This window comes from Vulpes lagopus, chromosome 21, assembly GCF_018345385.1.
Source record: "Vulpes lagopus strain Blue_001 chromosome 21, ASM1834538v1, whole genome shotgun sequence".
Taxonomy (NCBI): Eukaryota; Metazoa; Chordata; class Mammalia; order Carnivora; family Canidae; genus Vulpes; species Vulpes lagopus.
The window spans coordinates 12,449,291-12,469,474 of NC_054844.1; the positions used below are offsets into that span (position 1 = coordinate 12,449,291).

Here is a 20,184-nt window from a genome sequence, read left to right on the forward strand (position 1 = left end):
TCCTACATCCTGCTCACTTGAAAGTTATTTTCCTCAGTCTCCATATCTCAAGAATGTGTTCCAATTAACTAATCTGATATCAGGCAAGCTACTACTGGCTTCCTGTGACTTGTAGTGCTGCTCCTTCTGAAGATGACCTACATAGATGTAAAATATGGTTTTTAATCATACCTCCAGAGAGGTGACAAACAGTAAAAATTTTAGGTATTATAGAACGTTGGAAGAATAAATTAATAAATTATTAATGCCCTATTATAAAATTTACTATTGGTTATTAAATTGTCAAAATGAATAAATGATTAATAAAAAGAAGAGCTAAGGCTTATAAAACACGGACTAGGTGCCAGGTACCTTCTAACACTCATTCAAAGCACTCTAAGTGCTTTGCATGTATCCATGTAATTCCCAGGACAACTCTGGGGAACGGGAGCTATTTCAACCCCATTCTGCAGATGAGAAAATTGAGGCAGAGAGAGATTAAGCAAGCAGCCTTAGATCTGGCAGCTAGGAAATGGCAGAGTCAGGATCTGAGCTCAGTGGCCTGTACCAAGACTCTGTGCCCTGTCGGAGTCCCTGACATATTTTCCACCGGCGGGGGGGGGGGGGGGGGGGGGGGGGGGGGAGGTGTGATAGGATGGTTGTAAGGGTCTCTTGGATTACACCCCCAGGGTAGTCCTACTGGTTTCTCATGGGAATGAGGCAGAGTGCAAGAGAGAGGTATCTTAGAACTTTTGCTTGACATGAAGTCCCATTATCTTTCTAGATCTGCTTTCTCTTCAGTGAAACAAGGAGGTTGGACTAAAGGGCCTCTAAGACCCCCCTCCAGCTCTAAAGTAACATCCTTAGCATTCTTGCACTAAAATGCTGAGCTCTTGGCGCCGGAGGGGAAGAAGCAGGTGGGTTCCTGTTCCTAGACCCTTCGAACTGGAAGCTCCAGGGTAGTGCCCAGTAGATACCCGGAAAGAACTAGGAACACAACAGGAGGAGGTTCAGAGCTCTAGGAAACCTCGCCCTTTACCCAAGAAACATAAAAATACACTTACTAGGTGCCTGCTGTGTGCTGTGTGTCTGAAACAGGTTATCTCATTTAATTCTTACAGTGAGCCTGTGGACCAGGTAATGTCTCCATTTTAAAAATGAGGCTGAAGCTTAGTCATACCAAGGGACTCGCCCAAGACGGCCCAGCTAGTAAGGGATGCAGGCGGCCTTCAAGTCCCGTCGGCCTGACTCCAAAGCCCACGCTCATTTCACAACCGGCGCCTCCTTTAATACCTGCTATCTCATTCCTTTCTCTCGGCAAGCCTCCGGGGTAGTTCTTATTTCCCCATTTCGCTGAGCAGGAGGAACGTGAGAGTCAGAGCGGCGGATCTGCTCCGAGGGGAGCGCGCACGTGGGCGCGGACGCCGCAGCGAGGGCCGCCCCCGGGCCGCGCTCTGCCCGCAGCTCCCACCTCCCAGGTCGCAGCCCCGCGCACCGCCCGCGGCGAACTACACTTCCCGGCAGGACGCGCGCGCGCGCACGCGCACCGGGGCCTCCGCCATGGCGACTGTGCTGTCCAGGGCGCTCAAGCTCCCGGGTAAGGAGCCGCAGCCTCGCGACCACCCCGCCCCCCGCGCGGGCCTGGGGAGCCTGGGAGGCCAGGTCGGGGCCTGGCCGCGGCCGTAGCGCAGCCTGCAGGCGCACGGAGGCGAGCCGGGGCAGCCCCGCGGGCTGGGGGGTCCGTCGCCAGCAGGGGGCGAGAGGGGCGCGCGGCCGGCCGGGGGTCGCGGGCGCGGGGCGAGCCTGGGAGACTCCAGGGAGGGACCGCTGGAGGCGCGCGGGCCGGTGGCCGCGAGCGGGCGGGGGCGACCGTCGGAGCGCGCGTGGCCGCCATCCGCAGGGAGGGCCGGTGAGCGGAGCATCCTTCGCTGAGGAGCGGCGGACCGCGCCCCGCGGGGGCTCGGGCTCCTGGCCTGGGCGCGCCCTGGGAGCGCGGGGGCGCGGGGCGGCCTCTCGGCTTAGAGACCTCAGGTGAGGTAGGTGAGGCAGGTGCTTACCCCTTCTGGTTGACAGAAGAGGAAAACGGGAGTTATTCGGCCGACTGCCTAGTCCAAGGTCGCGCAGACTGTTGGAAAAGCCTGGACCAGAACGTCGCGGGGGGCAGGGAGGGTGTCTTTTGAGCCTAGATCTTGGGCTTTTAATTAATTCCATTTGGTCAGCCTCTGGCTATCGAGGCTGAGCATTTAGGAGGGAGAGGATTTGGCACCTGCAAACTGCAGATAAATTGTGGAATATGCTTTTAGGAGGCACTGGTGGTGATGACGACTTCAGAGCTAATTCAGTACTTTGGGCGGCAGCTCCAAGTTTAAAAACAATTTTTTTTTTTTTTCTCTTAAACCTCCGGAGTGAGACTGTGCTGCTACAAACTTGTTATTTTAATAAAAGTATATTTATTCTGCCCAAATAAAATTTAAAAGTAAAGGCTTTAAAACTGTTATGGTTCTTGGGGCACCTGGGTAGCCCAGTCTGTTGAAGGTCTGCCTTGGGCTCAGGTCGTGATCCCAGCCTCCTGGGATCAAGCCACATGTCAGGCTCCCCCGCTCAGCGGAGAGCCTGCTGCTGCCTCTCCCTTTCCTGCTCCCCTGCTTGTGTGCACGCGGGCTCTCCTCTCTCTGTCAAATAAATAAATAAAGTCTTAAATAAAAATATTATGGTTCTACCTAAATAAATTTTAAACATTAAGCTATAAACATTTATTTGCTGATAGCTCCAGGTGATAGTGGGAAAAGCAGGTGTTAGTAGGAAAAGCAGTTGCTTTCACTGGCATCATTAGAAAGGGCTAGTTAGGTGTCTGGTGGATATGCAGCATGAGGCTGCAAGGGGATCATAGGGACCTTATTTGCAAGGAGCATCCAGTATGCTACATTGTGCCATGGATGACACTGGGTTGGATATGAATTTGCATTTCTGTCCCCAGACTTCATGACCTCAGACTTTTTTTTCCCCCTCCCCACTAGGCTCATTAGAACTTTGGAAGAAACATTGATGATATCTATCTTGGAATACGTATGTAACATTGGGATGAAGTGGGGGATGTGTCCCTTTACTAGCAGGGTAAAGAGAGGACCTTTTATGTCCTTAGTGTAGGATGATGTTCTTCCCAAGGGGGTAATGAGATATCAGACATATTTAGCTTTATTTATTTTTTCTTTTAGATTCATTTTTTTTTCTTGGCATAGATAATTGTTCTTCTCTAAGGATAGGAATGCAAGAAAACCGCATTAGAAACTCTTGAGCTCTTTTTCATTTTCACATCCTAAGGCTGTGGCATTATACCTCCCTGGAGTATTCAGTTGCAGTAACTTGGTCAGCTGACAGGGTAGGGAAAGTACAGTCTGGTCCTTGGGCCTGTGTTTGGACAGCATCTTGGGCCTGAACAGAGAGGTATGTTTGATACTTTTTAATGGCCATGTGTTCTTTTCTGTGATGTGAGTTGTATTTTTTTTTATTTGTTTTTGTTTTACTTTTGTCTGCCTCCTTTTTGCCCTTTCTCCCCACTGCCCAAAATGCAATTTTTCGCTTTTATATTAGGTAGAAGTTGCTTTCTTACAGCTCTTTTTGGATACCCTGTAATTGAGGCTGTGAGGCTGCTATCCTGTGTGGGCTACTGTGTTATGTTACTTCAGTTAACATCCTTTCTCTCTCTCTTTTTTTACATGAAGGCTAGTTGATATATCCTATTAATTTTAGGTGTACAGTGTAATGATTCGATATTTGTATATATTGCAAAATGCTCACCACTGTGACATCCTCACTATTTCTCTGTATGAGGAAGCAGACTAGAATGGAGTGGCTAAGAGCACGAGACAGCTTTGGGTTCAAGTCTAATCTTTACCAGATTAGTTACTTAATCTCTTTAAGTGTTAGTTTCTTCATGTATAACAGTACTGTTATAATGGAACATTCACTATATTCCACATGCTCTACTACATATTTACCTTATAGGCTTATTTGGCTCAGTAGAAGAAATGGATGTACTGAAGATATTTGTTTCCCTTTGACGCATGTTAATTATTCAGTGTTAGCAGTTATTATCATCTTCATTAGCACAATGCCCGTTTATGAACCTTGTACCCAAAGGAAGGCCTGATGTGATCATGAGCTGATGACAGATGTCATCAACCTTGTGAAGAAAGAGCAGTTTCTTGGAGTCTGTTTCGTGGTCTCATATGCTTCCACTAAGCTCAAGATGGAAAAATATTTGGTTCACATGCATACAATGAGGTTAATTAGTAACAGAAGGACAATGTGACATTCATAAAGCAGCCCTTGGAACAACTTATCTTAAGTATATATATATTTTTAGTCCGCTTTAAAGTTTGAAGGTCAATCACTGAAGGGAACATCCGAGCACAATATTACTGTAATGATTTGTTTTATTATGTGTAATTTGGAAACATTATATGCTCTTGGATAATCTAATCCATGAGGTGAATTATTTATCTTTAGTTGCAGTAGAGAGTATGGTATAGTCTATGTAGAGTGTGTATTATATAATAGTATATACTATAGCATATTTTCCTAAACATTGCATCTCTTTCCTGTTTTCCTCTGTACCATTGTGGGAATGTTATTTAGCAGGCATCCTCAGTCTTCCCAAGAGGAAAAGTGATAGCTATGGAAAGTTCCTTTATATTGATATGTTATGAAAGTGGTATCCTCTCCTTTATTCTTTGAAAACCTTTCACTGAGGGTCACCTGGGTGGCTCAGTTGGTTAGGCATCTGCTTTCAGCTCAGGTCTTGGTCCCAGAGTCCTGGGATCAAGCCCCTCATCGGGCTCCCTGCTCATCGCAGAGCCTGCTTCTCCCTCTCTCTCTGGCCCTCCCCCTGCTTGTGCTCTTGCTATCTCTCTTTCTCTCTCTCAGATAAATAAATACAGTCTTACTTTCATTGATTAAAAATGTGGGTGGTGGCTGAAATCATTAAAGAGTGCTAAAGTGCCCAGGGCTTTGAAGTGTGGATTTGATGTCCAGCTCCTTAGCATGATCAAAGTTTTAGGCAAATTAGTATGCTTTGTACTTCACAATCACTTCTCTTTCTGTGAATAGATAGCAAAAATATTTGCTTAAGAGTTGTCTGATCAGATTTTGCAGTCTGGAATAATTAAGCTGACGTTTGTTTCTGTAATGTCTGGGAAAATATACTATTTTTTAATAATATATGTTACTGCAGGGAAGTTAGCCTGAGTTTTGTTCCCATCCTTAGTGACTGGATTTCTTTTTCCTTGGCTTGGGTGCTCATATGGTTCTTTTTTTTTTTTTGTCCTTGAAGTTCATTCAGTACCCTTACTGCAATGTGTTTCAATATTGATTGTTCTGTAGGAGTTGTTCTTGGGATTCCTTTGTACCCTTTATTTTACAATTTTAGGTCTTGCTATGTTATGGGAACTTTTTTGGTATAGCTTTTTTCTGTTCTCTTCTTCAGTTCCGCACATACTGGATCACCTTTGCTCTCTCTGTCCATGCCTTCCTAGTCTTTTTAAAAGCTTTGATCTTTTCAGTGGGAGACACACAGCACAGACTTCCCTCAAAGCCAGACTGCCTGGATTTGAATCCTTGCACTATGGCTTACTTGCTCTTAAGTAATTACTTAAACTGGGCCAGTTACTTAAACTTCCAAACCTCATCTTGAAAATGGAGATAATAGTGTATCTAGAGTTGTTATGCAGATTTGTGGAGATAAGACAGTAAAAGGGTTTGGAAGAGTGCTTGCAGAGGAAGTGCTTGGAACGGTCAGCCCATGTCAGTTCCATTTTATTTTGCTTGATTTTTCACCAGCCTGTCCTTTCTGTCTCTGACTCTTTTTAGCCACATCTGCTTTCTGCTCATCCCACTAAGCATATCTTTTCTAAAATTGTTTTATTATTTTCTTCCTTTGTTTTTCTGGGCCCTGCTTGTTTACTTCTGATCTTCCCTACTGAGTTGTCATTTCTTCTTGGAAAGACTGTATTTTTTCCGTGAGCTCTTATTTCAGAGAAAAACTGTTCTTTAATTTCTTGGATTCCATAGGGAAGCATCTGGTCATTATTTCTTCCATTTTGTGGCATCATTTGCTCAGCATTGGTTCCTTGGCAGATTTTGTTTGCAATGTTTTGTTGTGACTTCCTTCTTGAATATTTGTAGAACTTTGTAGTATCTTATAGAATGAGTACTCATGGTGGCTTCTTTCTGATTGTAAGTCATATTTAATGGTCAGTTGTTTTACAGCTAGCTCTTGGCTGACATATAGACAGAGGTTAGGGCCAGGGGAGTGAGTGAGGGCAGTTAGAAGCTAGAATTTAATCTAATGGGACCCAGCCTGTCAGAGAGAGAGAGAGAGATCCCCCCTCTTCAGGACTGATTGTGCTACAGCTACTTTTTTAAGTGCCATGCTGACAGCCTGCTTCTTGTAAAGCCTTTCTCATTTAATCTTACCTCCCCTTTGACTCTGTGGTGTTGAGTTGGGCTCATTGATGCCTCTGGGATGCCAAACTTCATTTTCTAAGCAAGAGATAGTGGTTTGGCTATATATCCATGGAAGAAGGGATGGAGGTAGTATAATTTATTGGTTAGGACTGTGGACTGTAATCAAATTGCCTGAGTTTGAATCCTTGCTCTTTTTCTTCCTAGTTCTATGATCTTTTGCAACTTACTTTTCTATGTTTTCATTTTCTTGTTGATACAATGGAATAATAATAATAATACCTGCCTTCCAGGGGCACCTGGGTGGCTCAGTTGGTTAAGCGTCTGTCTTTGGCTTGGGTCATGACCCTGGGGTCCTGGGATCCAGCCCTACATTGGGCTCCCTGCTCAGCGGGGAGTCTGCTTCTCCCTCTGCCCCTTGCTCATGTTCTCTCTCTTAAATAAATAAAATCTTAAAACAAAAACAAAAACCTCCCTTCCAGGGTTGTCATGAGGATTAAATGAATTAACATGTAAGTGCTTAGACCAGTGTCCAGAATAGTAGGTAGAGTACTTTTTCGTTACCATCATTGCTATCATCATCATGGTTGTTGTCATTATTAACTCTGTGAACTGTGCTCATGGTTGGAGACTCAAGACAATGTGCCCACTCTTAACTGTGCTTCTTCAATTGGGTACAAGTTTTGCTGCATTTGGCAGTAATTTTCCGTTAATTGTAGTTTCAGAATGTGGCTCTTTTTCTTTATTTTTCCTATTTTTATTACCTCCTCTCCCTAGTTTTTAGGAAAGACACTGACAGAAATGCCTTCCTTTGCCATCATCAACTGGAAGCAGATAATCTTTTTTTTTTTTTTTTTAATTTTTATTTATTTATGATAGTCACAGAGAGAGAGAGAGAGAGGCAGAGACATAGGCAGAGGGAGAAGCAGGCTCCATGCACCGGGAGCCTGATGTGGGATTCGATCCCGGGTCTCCAGGATCGTGCCCCGGGCCAAAGGCAAGCGCCAAACCACTGCGCCACCCAGGGATCCCTCTTTTTTTTTTTTTTTTTAAAGCTTTATTTATTTTAGAGAAAGAGAGAGAGAAAGAGAGTGGGGGGTGGGCAAGGGGAGAGGGAGAGAACAGAATTTCAAGCAGCCTGCCTGCTGAGCATGGAACCCAGCCCGATGCAGGATTAGGTCACAGGACCCTAAGATCATGACCTGAGACAAAATCAAGAGTCAGATTCTTAATCAACTGAGCCACCCAGGCACCCCTACAAATTATTTTTAGTAAAGATTTTACCAAAAATTAGATTTAGTAAAGATTTTACTAGTTTTTGTAGCATATGCAGCCAGGTTCTCTGCCTGTGATCGTGTGTGATATCATAAAAATGCATTTTCTTTAAACTTTTGTTAGCCAGTATTTTAGTAATGATTTTACTTTGTTTTAGACTGGTGTGGTTGTTGCAAGGTGGCAGCTGACTAGTAAGATTGAATTTAAAGTATCTGTGCTAAATTTTTCACTTGATGCTAAAAATTCAATTGTACAATTACATAAGATGGCTTGAGTGTGTGTAGAAAATACTTGGGAGTTCAAATTGAATCAGTTGTGTGGTGTGACTGCCAAGGAAGCTGGCAAGATATTGGGTTACAGATCTTGAATTGTAGTATACCCTCTGTTTTAGGGAGGGCACAGTTCTGCCCTCCCCTGCCCTGACCAGACTGCACCCTGGGGATTGTATCCAGTTCTAAGAACTATACTTTAAGAAGCATTGACATATCATATTGCGTCCAGAGAAGAGTCCTGTCCAGAGAACAGGATGTCGAGGATGTCTGTGAGGATGTCTGTCGAGGATATGTGAAACAATGCTTCTTCTAGTAATGAGTTGAAAGAGGTGGAAACATTTAACCTGGAGAAGAGAAGGTTGGGTGGGCAATTGGGAGAAATAGTGCTAACAATAGTAACAGAAGCTGAAATTTATTTATTTTAGAGAGTGCAAGGGCAGGGGGTTAGGAGGGGCAGAAGGAGAGGGAGAGAGAGAATCCCAAGCAGGCTCCATGTCCATTGTGGAGCTGGACATGGGGCTTGAATTTACAACCCTGAGATCATGACCTGAGCTGAAATCAAGAGTCATTTGCTCAATTGACTGAACCACCCAGGCGCTCCTAGAAGCTGAAATTTATTGAGTGCCTCTGTAAGCCAGAAACTAAAGACCATGCATATGTTTTCTTATTTAATCCTCAAAAACAATCAGTGAGGTAGGAAAAATAATTATCCTATTTCAGAAATGGGAAGAATTAGGCTTACTAAAGCCAAATTTAATTGAGGTCACATGGTTAATAAGAGATGGAGCCAAGATTTGACTCTTTGTCTGCTTGTAAAGACTTAAATTCTTAAATACCATAGCATATGTTTCTTATGATTGGTATCTTCAAGTTTTGAAGGACTTGCATGTGGAGGAGAGATCCAGAAATTAGAACTAGGTAGAACAGATAATTGGCAAATGCTCAGAAATAGATTTTTTTTAAAAAAGATTTTATTTATTCATGAGAGAGACAGAGAGAAAGGCAGAGATATATGCAGAGGGAGAAGCAGGCTCCCTATGGGACTGCTTTCTGGATTGGAGAGCTGTGAATTCCCTCATACTGCTTATGTTTAGGTGTATGCTAAGTGACTACTTGGTGGGTGTTTGATTATGTGATCTTCAGCCTCCTCATACCCAGAGATTTGGGGCAGCCATCTACGTTTTCCTCTTTCTCAGATATATCCCTTTTTTTTTTTTAATTTAAAAATTTTAAAATTGTGGTAAAATACACATAAAATTTACCATCTTAATTATTTTTAAATGTACAGTTTAATATCGTTAAAGGTATTCACATTGTTGTGCAACCAGTTTCCAGTACTTTTTCATTTTGCAAAGTTGAAACTCTAAAAGATAGCCCCTGCCTTTTGATACTTTGCATTATGTCACTTCGCTTGTATGAAAGACCTACATTATGACCTGTTTTTGCTAACCTAAAGAAATCAGAAGAGGATTTTTGCTTTTATGAAAAATGACAAAAAGCGAAAATAGCATTCAGCGTTTGTTTTGCATCAAGTCCTCCTACAGATAGTGCTCACCGCCTACCCCCCCCAGGCCTCAGCAGTGAGGCCCTGCCCAGCTCCTGGCCCTGGAGCCACACTCAGCATCTCAGCTTCAAGCCTCCAGAGCCTCAAACTGTGTCTGTGAGCATCTGTGTTTTATCTCCATTTATTCTGTGCATCCATTAGCAAGATGTGTTCTGAGGTATCAGAAAGGCCTGGGAGAGGTTATTTCTTGGATCTGGGAAAGCTCAAAAATTTTTCCATGTAAATTAATTTGCTTCTTTGCTTTATAATACTATATTAGCTTAAGAGGAGTTTGATAGGAATGCCCTACTTTTGGATGGCGAGGGAAACCTCTTACCTATTAAATAATAACAACTATCCATTTACCCCTACCCTCAGGCTCCGGAAGCCACATTCTGTTTTGTATCTATGAATTTGACTAGTCTGGATAAAAATGTTATATAAGAATTATGTAGTATTTTTCTTCTTGTGATTGGATTATTTCACTTAGCATAATATCTCGTGGCATGTATTTAGAATTTCTTTACTTTTTAAGGCTGGATAATATTCCACTGGATGTATATACCACAGTTTTGATCCTATCAGTTAATCCTTTTAGTTAAAAAAACTTAAAAAAATGTTATGATTAATATTATTACAGCAGTCGGGTTGTGTTTGCAAATTATTATAACTAAAGTTATATGGGCAGTTAGAGAGCAGTGTATCCTAATTAATAAAATAATTTGGTTCATAGAATAGATATATAAAATATAGGAGCTTAGCTTGAACCCGTACTGATTTTACGGCATATCCTGGAAGTACTATTTTGAATTAAATTCCTAATAATTGGACTACCTTCTTACAATTTGTGCCTTTAAAAATCAAATCCAATATTTTTTGAATAAAATGAATAGCTTTGAAAAAAAATAGCTTTGAAAGGGAAAATACATAGAAATTTCTAGTTAATAGAATGCCAATTTTCTCAGTACCTTCTGTTTTTTTTTTTTTTGGTAAAATACTTAATGTTATAAAATATTTCTGTATAATATTTATTTTTAATTATGTATCTATTGACTTTCTATGTACCCAGCACAAAGCTTTACACTAAAGATTTTACTTCCCATATTAGTTTCCATATAGTGTTTTATTGCTTCATTTTATGTCTTGAGTAAACAAGGCATAATATATGAAGTGATATCACCAAGATAACAGTGACTAGAGGCAGAGATTGACATCAAGAATTCTTCTTTTTTCATTTTTGATTAGTTGGGTTGTGTTTTATTTTTTATATTTCTGCATAATAAAAGATTTAATAATATAGTTTATATTAGTATTGCTTACCATATAATTTCCAAAACCAGAAATTTTTTCTTGGTTTTGCTTGGTTATAGCATGAACAAAAGGCACAAGATTATTCAGTCACTGGCAGAGAGGGCCAAGGATAGGCTTGGGAGGAGGTGTGCTTAAGTTCTCCTGTAATCTTCACTTCTTAGCCACCCTAAATAAGTGTGTTTAAGTAAAAACAGGGTACTGGTTGTGTAAGCCAGCTTGGAGACAAGTCCTTTACCTCTGCCTTCCTGCTTGATCCCTCCTCTCCTAGAATACTTAGGATAGCATTTTTAAAGGTAAACACTGTTTACTGAAACATGTACTGACAGGGCGTTAGAATCATAGGAAGCTCAGAAGTGAGTTTTTAGTAAGAAGTCTCCAGGTAATGTTTAGTGTTCAACTTTCTAAGTTATTTCCATGGAGACAATTGGGAAGCCACAAATATCCAACTGTGAGAAGCAGTGTATAGAGAACAACTATTCTAAGGTTTAGGCAAGTTCCATGAAAGATCAGAACATCACAGATCTAAGAAAAATCAAAGGAAACATGCCCATTAGGCATATGGAAGGTTGATATAAGAGCCATGTCTTTTTCATTAGTGAGATTCACACAAATTAAGAGAGGCACTTTTTTTTTTTCCAAACTGAAAAGGTATCTAATTTTCTTAAGCTCACCAAAGCAATAATTCTAGAACACTGATTTTTTTTCCTCTCACTCTTTTCCTTACCCATGGCCATCAAGATCTAAAACTTATAAAACTTAATTTGTTTTGTTTCTGTGTGTTCTTTTAGGTGTCCACAGGTGCCATGTAGTTGGTAATGGTTTCTCCTTCCTAGTTTGCCCTGACACTGTGTCTTTTCTGTGTTTCAGGGAAAAAGAGCCCAGACCTAGGGGAGTACGATCCCCTTACACAGGCTGATAGTGACGAGAGCGAGGATGATCTTGTGCTCAACTTGCAGCAGAAGAATGGAGGGGTTAAAAATGGAAAGAGCCCTCTGGGAGAAGTGCCAGAGCCTGACTCAGATGCTGAGGCCGTGGGGGCTGCAAAGCCACATCTTTCAGAGGTCACCACAGAGGGGTACCCCTCGGAGCCCCTTGGAGGCCTGGAGCAAAAGGCAACCTCTTCCATTGTGTCTTACGTGCGCACATCTGTCTTTCTTCTAACTTTGGTCATCTCCATGATCCTGGTGCTCGTATGTGCTTTCCTGATCCCCTGTCCCCCTAGAGATCTGCACAGCACTTGGAGCCACCACCTGAGCCCCCAGGGAGGTGAGTTGCAGGATTTCTCTCCCTAATTCTGTAAAAACCTTATGTTTACATGTAATCTTGTAAAACTTCTGATTATGTTGAAAATTCCCTCCAGGTTTTTACAAATAAATGTGTGTTGTATAGCATCTCTTTCCTGTGTGTGGAGGTGGGTAGGAGGTTAAGATTGGAAATAAAACAAAAAGATAGATTGATACAGCTCCAGAAACTTGGGAAGATCACTGCTTTGTTGTGTTTCTATTGGCGTTGGGCTTAATTAGATGCAGGAAGGACAGAACATTGGTTTGCTGGGTTCCTGCACTGCAGCCAACACTGTATTATGGGAGAGCAAAGCTGTGGGACAGGCTGTTTACTGAGAAAAGTAGGGCTCAAGTTCTGGCCAGACCAGAGGCCAGGGCTTTTGTAGGACCTTCAAGCATTTGTCGATTATAGGAGCCTGGCCAGTTTGAATTTTAAAATAATTTCTTTTCAAGTAAAAAAATGACTTGCTTTCTTGCAGTAAGTTTTGTTTCTTGCTCCTAATGATTGGGGTGGTGCCACCCAAGTAGTTCTAACTATTTTGTCTCATTCTGGAGCAGGTTTCTTTAGAATGCTTGCTCTGGTCCAAGAATGGGGATTCCATCTCCGATGTCAGTGCTGACCAGTTTTGTTTATTACAAACTTCATTGGGGTGAAGGGGTTCAGAACATAACACCTGAAAATATGTCACTTTGGCACATTGTTTGAGTCGAAGGCACATGAATAACATCACATTCAGGAAGGGCACTCTGACCTTGACCTTTAATTCTTCCTGGAAGCAGGAGATGAAACTCCCATGTGCAAGATGCCCTCCAATACCAGGAGGACAGAAACATTCTTATCAACAGAGACTGGGAGTTGAGGCCGAGGGGAATCTGTTAAAACAGACCTTGTTAAAATAACTCATCTTCCTGTAGTCTCCTTGCAACCCATTGGTTCCCTTTTCAGGGCTGCCGCTCATCGTTCAACAGGTACAGAAGCACTGAGGCCTCACCACTTCTGCTCCAGGCCTTTATCTTTCTATGGGAGCTCCTGTGGACTTAGGAAATCTCATTAAATAAACTTTGCATGCTTCCCTCTTGTTAATCTGTATTATTAATCAGTTATCTCGTTATCTGTCCTAGCTAGAAACCTGAAGGGGGTAGAGGAGAAATCGTCCCTCCCCTACAGTCCTCCCAGACCCCAACATCATCTTGATTTACCTCTGACGCTTCCCTGATCCTAGTTGATTTAGCTTCTGATGAGTTCTGGGTTCTCACTGTTAGTTTCTCTCAAGGTGGAACTAAGTAGATGTGACTTATGATATGTTCCCAAGACATAGTATATGTCTCCCTCTCTTCCTTCCTTTTTTGATGGCTCTCAGTGAGCTCTTATATTTGTATATGATATAAAGACTAGGAACAAATTGTTAACATATCCACCACTTAGTTTAAGGAATAGGACATTGGGGTACCTGGGTAGCACAGTGGGTTAAGCATCAGGCTCTTGATTTCAGCTTAGGTCATGATCTCAGGGTCATGGGATTGAGCCCTGTGTTGGGCCCCATGCTCAGTGGGGAGTCTGCTTCAGGATTTCTCTCTCCCTCTGTCCTTCCCCCTCACTCTCCCTCCCTCCCTCTCTCTCAAATAAATAAATCTTAAAGAAAAAAAAAGAAATAGGCCATTATAAAGACCTTTGAAACCCCCATGTGTCCCTCTTTGCCAAAGCCACCTCTTCCTGCCAAAGAGGAAGTCCTGAATTTTGTGTCATTATTTCTTTACTTTTTGTTGAAGTTTTACCATATGGTAAAATAATTTTTCCTGCTTTGAATTTTATATAAATTTAATTAAGCAGTCTTCTGTGACTTGTTTTTTGTTTAGCATGTTTATAAAAGTATTTTTTGAGATTCATCAAGATTGATGCACTGTGACTAGAGTTTATTCCTTTTTACCACTGTTTCATTTCCCATGATATGAATATCCCATGATTTATTGATCCATTTTACTGTTGATAAACATTTAGGTAGCTTCTATTTTTAAAAAAGTAAATAATACTGTTAAGGTTCTTATGATGCAGTGTGTAAGAATTTCTCTAGGGGTTTAACTTACAACTGATATTGCTAGGTCATAGCGTGTGTGTCATAGGTCCTAGTAGTTTATGTTAAATTATTGTCCATAGTGGTTATACCAGCTACGCCCACCAGCCTCTTATGAGTTCTCTCCAAATTTGGCAGGCATCCTCTGACTCTACACTGTTGAGGGGCAGGATAGCACTGTTTACCTTGTCACTGCCCAGGCTGGAAGTCTGGGCTCACTGCTAGGCCTCTGCTACCACTAGTCTATCGGGGGTGGGAGGCTGCATCATTACTGCTGGGTGGGGTGGAATTCTAGGCTTCCCTTATGTGTAGAGGGCCCTAGGCGGGGATGAAAGTCCTCACTCCCCACCTGGCCTTCTCTGACATGACCTTGGTTGAGAGGTGGAGGGGTACCCTGTTTTATAGCTGGGCAAGGGTGGAAATCTAGGCTTCCATTTAGCCTTTGTTATGGGAGTAGGGGTGGGGCCATAGTTCTATCTGTGTGGTGTTTGGTTGGAGTAGAACATTTATCATCTAAAACCTTTCTGTCTTGCTGTAATGTTCCTTTTTTGGACCTTTGGCTAGGGGAGTCAACTTTTCTTGGGCCTTTTTTGGGCTGTACCTGTTGGCATTTCTGGGTTGCCAGCTTTTGCAGCACCTTGTCTGGGATATATGAGGCAAAAATAAAACCCAGGGGAGTCATCACCTTGTCATCTTTAGGCTCTGTAATCCCTAGCCAGTCTACCTTCTCTCCACCTTCTAGAATAGTCTTACATTTTTTTTTCTCTCTAATATGCAGGGAATTTAAGTGTACTTAGAGGAACAGGCAGAGGAAATTGTGTATATGTTCTTATTTAGGAACTGGGAGTCTGCCTGGTTTTTATAGAGCTGCTAGCTGTGCTATGTGTCTCTTCCCTTTCTAACCCAGAGCAGAGAACTGGTTTGTGGTGACTTAATTCAGGCTTTTTTTTTTTTTTTTTTTTAAATGTGTTTATCAGGTGGGGACCTGTCTCCATTGGAATTGGCTGATGTGAATGGAGATGGCCTGCGTGATGTACTTCTCTCCTTTGTAGCTTCAAGGAATGGGAGTGCAATCGGTAAGAGACATACATGTCTTTTAGAGGCTGCTATAGGAGAAGCTTATTGATTAGAGGGGCTGTGAGCTAAGGGAAAACATCAGAGTTGTCTCTTGAAGGGCACTGTAGAAAGGGATCTGGAGTGAATAGTTATCATGGGTCTGTCATACATGATAAACTTTATCAGTAAGCTCCTGCATGTAAGTAAAGCTCATTTGAAGAAATAATGGAGAGGGGCACTTGGATGGCTCAGTGGTTAAGTGTCTGCCTTTGGCTCAGGTCATGATCTCAAGTCCTACCTCTCCCTCTACCTTTTCCCCTTCTTGTGCTCTCTCACTCACTCTATTTCTCTCTCTGTCAAATAAAATATTTGAAATTTGTAGCTGGAAGGAACTTTTGTGGTTACCAGTCCCGTGAAGAAATAGAGATCCAGAGAAGTGACTCGTCCACACACTTGTTATGAATAGCATTGGTTCTTAGGGTTCTTGAGTTTTTCCCATCCAATTTTCCATTGCTTCTTGAATTATAGTAAGTGTTGACACAATCCTACCTTCCCATCCCCAGTAGAAAACTTCATGTTCATGTTTTTAAATATTTTTATACATACTGGTGGCCAGGTACTATGTTTTTACTCCTTCTTTTTACTCCTCTCTCTCTGTTCTCCATCCTCTGTCTGCTTTGGAAGGTTGGCCAGTATTCATTTTGTCAACAGTCTCCCTTACCTCCAACTTCCAGTTGGGTTTGGCCAGTAGGGAGCACAGGTAAGAAATTGGAGGAAAGGAAGAGAGTGAGGAGAGGGTTTTTATTCCCTTGGCTACCTCCCCACTAGTGACATCAGGCTGGCTGCATCCTTGATCATAGTCACATCCTCTCTTAAGGTGGTCTTCTTATAGGACTTTCTTTTTCTAGATTCCAAGAATTGGTTCCTCTCCCGTCTCTTTGGGCCTAGGAGTGATTACAGTTCTCACTGACTGTACTATCCTCATGATTTTTCTACACCCTGACCACATCTTTATAAATTATCTCTCATTAGACCTATATAACTTAACCTAATTGAGTGTGCTGATACACATCAACTGCAAAAAAAAAAAAAAAAAAGTTGCATTTTCAACATAGGTACATGGGGGCTTCCAGTTTGTCATGCTGTATCCATTAAAGTAGTTTCAACCTTACAATCTGTAAACTGATACAGTAACTCTGGTTTGAGGCTGAGAATACCCTCATCACAACTTTTTAATCATCCAGGCCCTGGGATAAACATCTAGGTATGTTTCAGAGAATTCTAGGCTGCCTGCTTCTCTGATGTTATTAGAAATACCTTTCTGAGTCTTGTGTAATACGTAGAAGCAATTTAGAAATGGATACAGAGAGGCCTTCAGCTTGGAAGGTTGGTTTTTGACTTTAATTAGTTACATTTTTTTTTCTGCCTTTGATTAGCCTTTGAAGTAAAAATTTTCCCCATCCACTTTTAGATTTGGAGTTTTTTTTTCTTTTTTTTAAGTCATTTAGTATTTGACTCAGTTTGCTATGTATGAGAACTCATAGGACAAGGCCATGATTTTGGACACAATATGGACCAGCCTGATTTGGTTACAGATTATAAAAATAATAGAGCTAGCATATGGTACTTCCTGTATGCTATGCACTAGTGTAAGTACATATGTTACAAACGAATTTATCCCTCAACATAATCCTGTGGGGTAGACTAATTTTATTATCCTTCATTTGCAGATGAGGAAACTGAGACATAGGGAGGTTAAGGAACTTGCTCAAAGTTCCACACCTGATAAGTGGTAGAACTGGGATCCAAATGGTGTAGCTGAGAGACTGTCTCTGGAGTTCATGTCCTTGGTCTTTAAGTTTTCCCAGACATTCTTGGAAAAATACTGAGGCTGTATTACCTGATTCCATGGGACTCTAGACCTACTGATCATTGCTAAGTTGTAATCCTCAGGTTTATTTTCAAAATATTTATTTTTTCTGCTTTCAGGGAGCACTTGCTAGCAATGATTAGAATTCAGGTATTTCTTTGCTCCCTGCTCTGTAGATGTTCTAGATCAGTCTCACTTTTCTGAGCATGCCTTTCCCTCTTGATTTTTTTTTTTTTTTTTGGTTCTCAACAGTGACTTTCCCATATTCTGGATTTTGCTCCTGTCTTTTTTTCAGCAAATGATTGGTTGCTGAATATGCTAGGTGCTTTGTTTGCACTAGGATACAGAAATCAGTGTGATAGTCTTTATCCTTTAGGACAGGACTATTTAGTGGGAGCCGAGGTGACAGGTAACCAAGTGTGCTGGGAGAGATGTGTAAGATGCACACAAGGTGGCATGCAGGACATCCACAGCATCTCGTCTAACCTGAGAAATGTGTTGAGCAGGTATGATAGGTACTCCGTTGTTCAGACTTGGTATCAGGAATATGGGAGGCTGTGGAATACACAGGTGCGACTTGCTGCCTTAGCACCATTTACTTTTGGTTTTCTGGCCTCCTGCTTACCTGTACTGTGTATCTTCTCTGCCTCTTTTCCTTTCTTGTGTCTTTTGTGTGCTTTTAGGTGTCTCAAAGCCAGCTGCCATTCTTGTGTGCCTTTCGGGGATGAATGGCAGCACACTTTGGTCGAGTCCCCTCCCCGAGGAGGCCCGAGATATTACATGTCTGGATCTGATGCCAGGAAACGTGGCTGAAACCATCTGCCTTGTGACAGGGACGCATAAGATGTTCAGTGCATTCAATGCGACATCAGGTAAAGATCATTACATGAAAGTCTCTGCTCCAGTGAGCCATAGTCTTGGATCAGAGCAATCTTATATGGAAGGGGCCTTTCCACTCTCACATGGTGGAAAATCTGATTTTACTATTTTGGAAGATGGATATTAAGGTAAACAGAGAGGGTTTGAATAGGTTGAGTAATAGATCTACAGTTAAACCTGTTTGGTGATAGGATGGGGCTAAACTGAGTTACCCAAACAGAAACTACCCTGAGGCTTTTGGTTTCTAAGTAGTCCTCTCACTCTGTGCAAAAGAATCTGAACTTTGGTTCTTCATATTTGATATAAATGATATAAATTTGATATAAGTCCATGTGTAAACTTGGCGATTAACCACTTAAAAAGGGTCAGGGAAGAAACTAAGATTTGTTGATATGTGTTGATTTGGTCTTTTAACTTCTTATTATGTATAGACATCCATGATATGAGGAGTGAAAAAGAATCAAATATAATGAAGGCCTCTGACAACACCATAAATGTACTGCTTGTTAACACTTTGGACTTGACCGGAGCTGAATACCTTCCCAGTTTTAGAGATTGGAGTTTGGTAGTGGGGTAATTCTGAGTGAAAAAAATTGAAATGTGAGTTAACTCCAGAACTGAAGTCATTTTAAAGACTTCTTATGATTTTCCTGCTTATATAAACATGTAGAAGGAGAGAGAGTTGGTCTGGTTGGCTCCCCTGGCTGGTTCCTTTATAATTGTAATAATCTCTAACAGATCAGTTCCTCTGCCCCAGACAAGTGGGTTCCTCATTCTTGGAGAGACTTCAGCACCTCCATTTTATTTAAAAAACTTAGGTGTGAAGTTACCACATGGGTTTATTAATTAGACACTTGAGGATTTCAGCTCCCTTCGTCCCCAGTAAGTTAAAAACTAAAAGAAAAGGTAAGGAGTTATTGTCATTTGTCCACTGAGTTTCTCTTTTCTGAACCAGGAGCATTGCATCTACCTTTTCCAGAGGCCGAAAACTGTAATTGTTATCAGCCTATTTGTCCTTCCCTAGGGAAAGCCATTTGGACTTTAAACCCAAACTATTTATCCAATGGTACCCTGGCTGCCCCAGGGGTGGTGCTGCCGGACTTGGATGAAGATGGCGTTAGAGATCTTGTCATTCTGGCCATTGGGGAATTGCAGGTATGCTCCATGTTAAATGGTCTCTGTTTCTCATAGGAATTGCTTCAACTTCAGTCAGTTCCTAGTTATTATTATAGGTGCTGATTGAAACCTTTTTACAAGGGCTTAGGTTTAAGCAAATTCTCTTTTAGAGATTATTTTTTTAATACTTTATTTACTTATTAGAGAGCAAGCATGAGACAGAGACAGACAAATAGGGAGGGGTAGAGGGAGAAGCAAACTCCCCGCTAAGCAGGGAGCCCGATGCAGAACTTGATCCCAGGACCCTGAGAGCATGACCTGAGCTGAAGGCAGATGCGCAACCAACTGAGCCGTTCAGGCGCCCAACTGAGCCACCCAGGCGCCTCTTTGGGAGATTTGATGAATAAATTGCCATCATGAACTCATTTTCCCGGCAGCCTCATTATGTTCCCATTGATTATGGCATAGTGGAGCTTTGGAGCCAGATAGGTCTGTGTTTAAATTCCTGCTCTACTGTAGCTCTGTGGCCTTGGGCAAGCCATGGAATCCATCCAAGCCCTGGACATGGGAATGTTATATCTACTTACAGGGTTGTTGTTAAAGTTGGAGCTAACATATTTGAAGTGCCTTATTTTATTTTATTTTTTTACTATGTGTGTATTGTTATGTATACTTGACTTTTATATAGAACAATAAAGACAGTTCATAAAATATATATATAGACAACATTACAAGCTGAATAGGTAGTAACAACAATGACCTAAGAAAGACTAATTCTAACGCAGGCTCTGACAGGACAGTCTTTGAACCTAGTACCCTGGTCCTTAAATTATGGTCCTTGATTATGCTTTCTGGAGCTCCAGTGTACTGGAACTTGTTATTCTGTGCATGGATAAAATAATAGTAATTTTCCTTCCTGAATCACAGGAAAGAATATATTAGTGACCAGATTTATCTCAGTTATAAGTTTTTACTCCTAACACTTTTCTTTGAGCTTGTATCAAAGTTTCCTTAAGACTTTTCCTAGACTTCCTATGTGAGTTTGCCAGGAAATGCTTGTGGACGA

General features: G+C 41.8%; 1 protein-coding gene across 1 annotated transcript in view; it reads left to right on the forward strand.

Annotated features, from left to right (window-relative positions):
• Positions 1–1,437: 1,437 nt before the first annotated feature.
• Positions 1,438–20,184, forward strand: part of FAM234B (family with sequence similarity 234 member B) — a 34,289-nt gene continuing 15,542 nt past the window's right edge. The window contains exons 1-5 of the mRNA XM_041736598.1: positions 1,438–1,576; positions 11,710–12,108; positions 15,175–15,273; positions 17,807–17,995; positions 19,027–19,157. Of these exons, the coding sequence (XP_041592532.1) occupies positions 1,540–1,576; positions 11,710–12,108; positions 15,175–15,273; positions 17,807–17,995; positions 19,027–19,157 (855 nt within the window). The 5' untranslated portion in view covers positions 1,438–1,539. The remainder of the gene's footprint in view (positions 1,577–11,709; positions 12,109–15,174; positions 15,274–17,806; positions 17,996–19,026; positions 19,158–20,184) is intronic.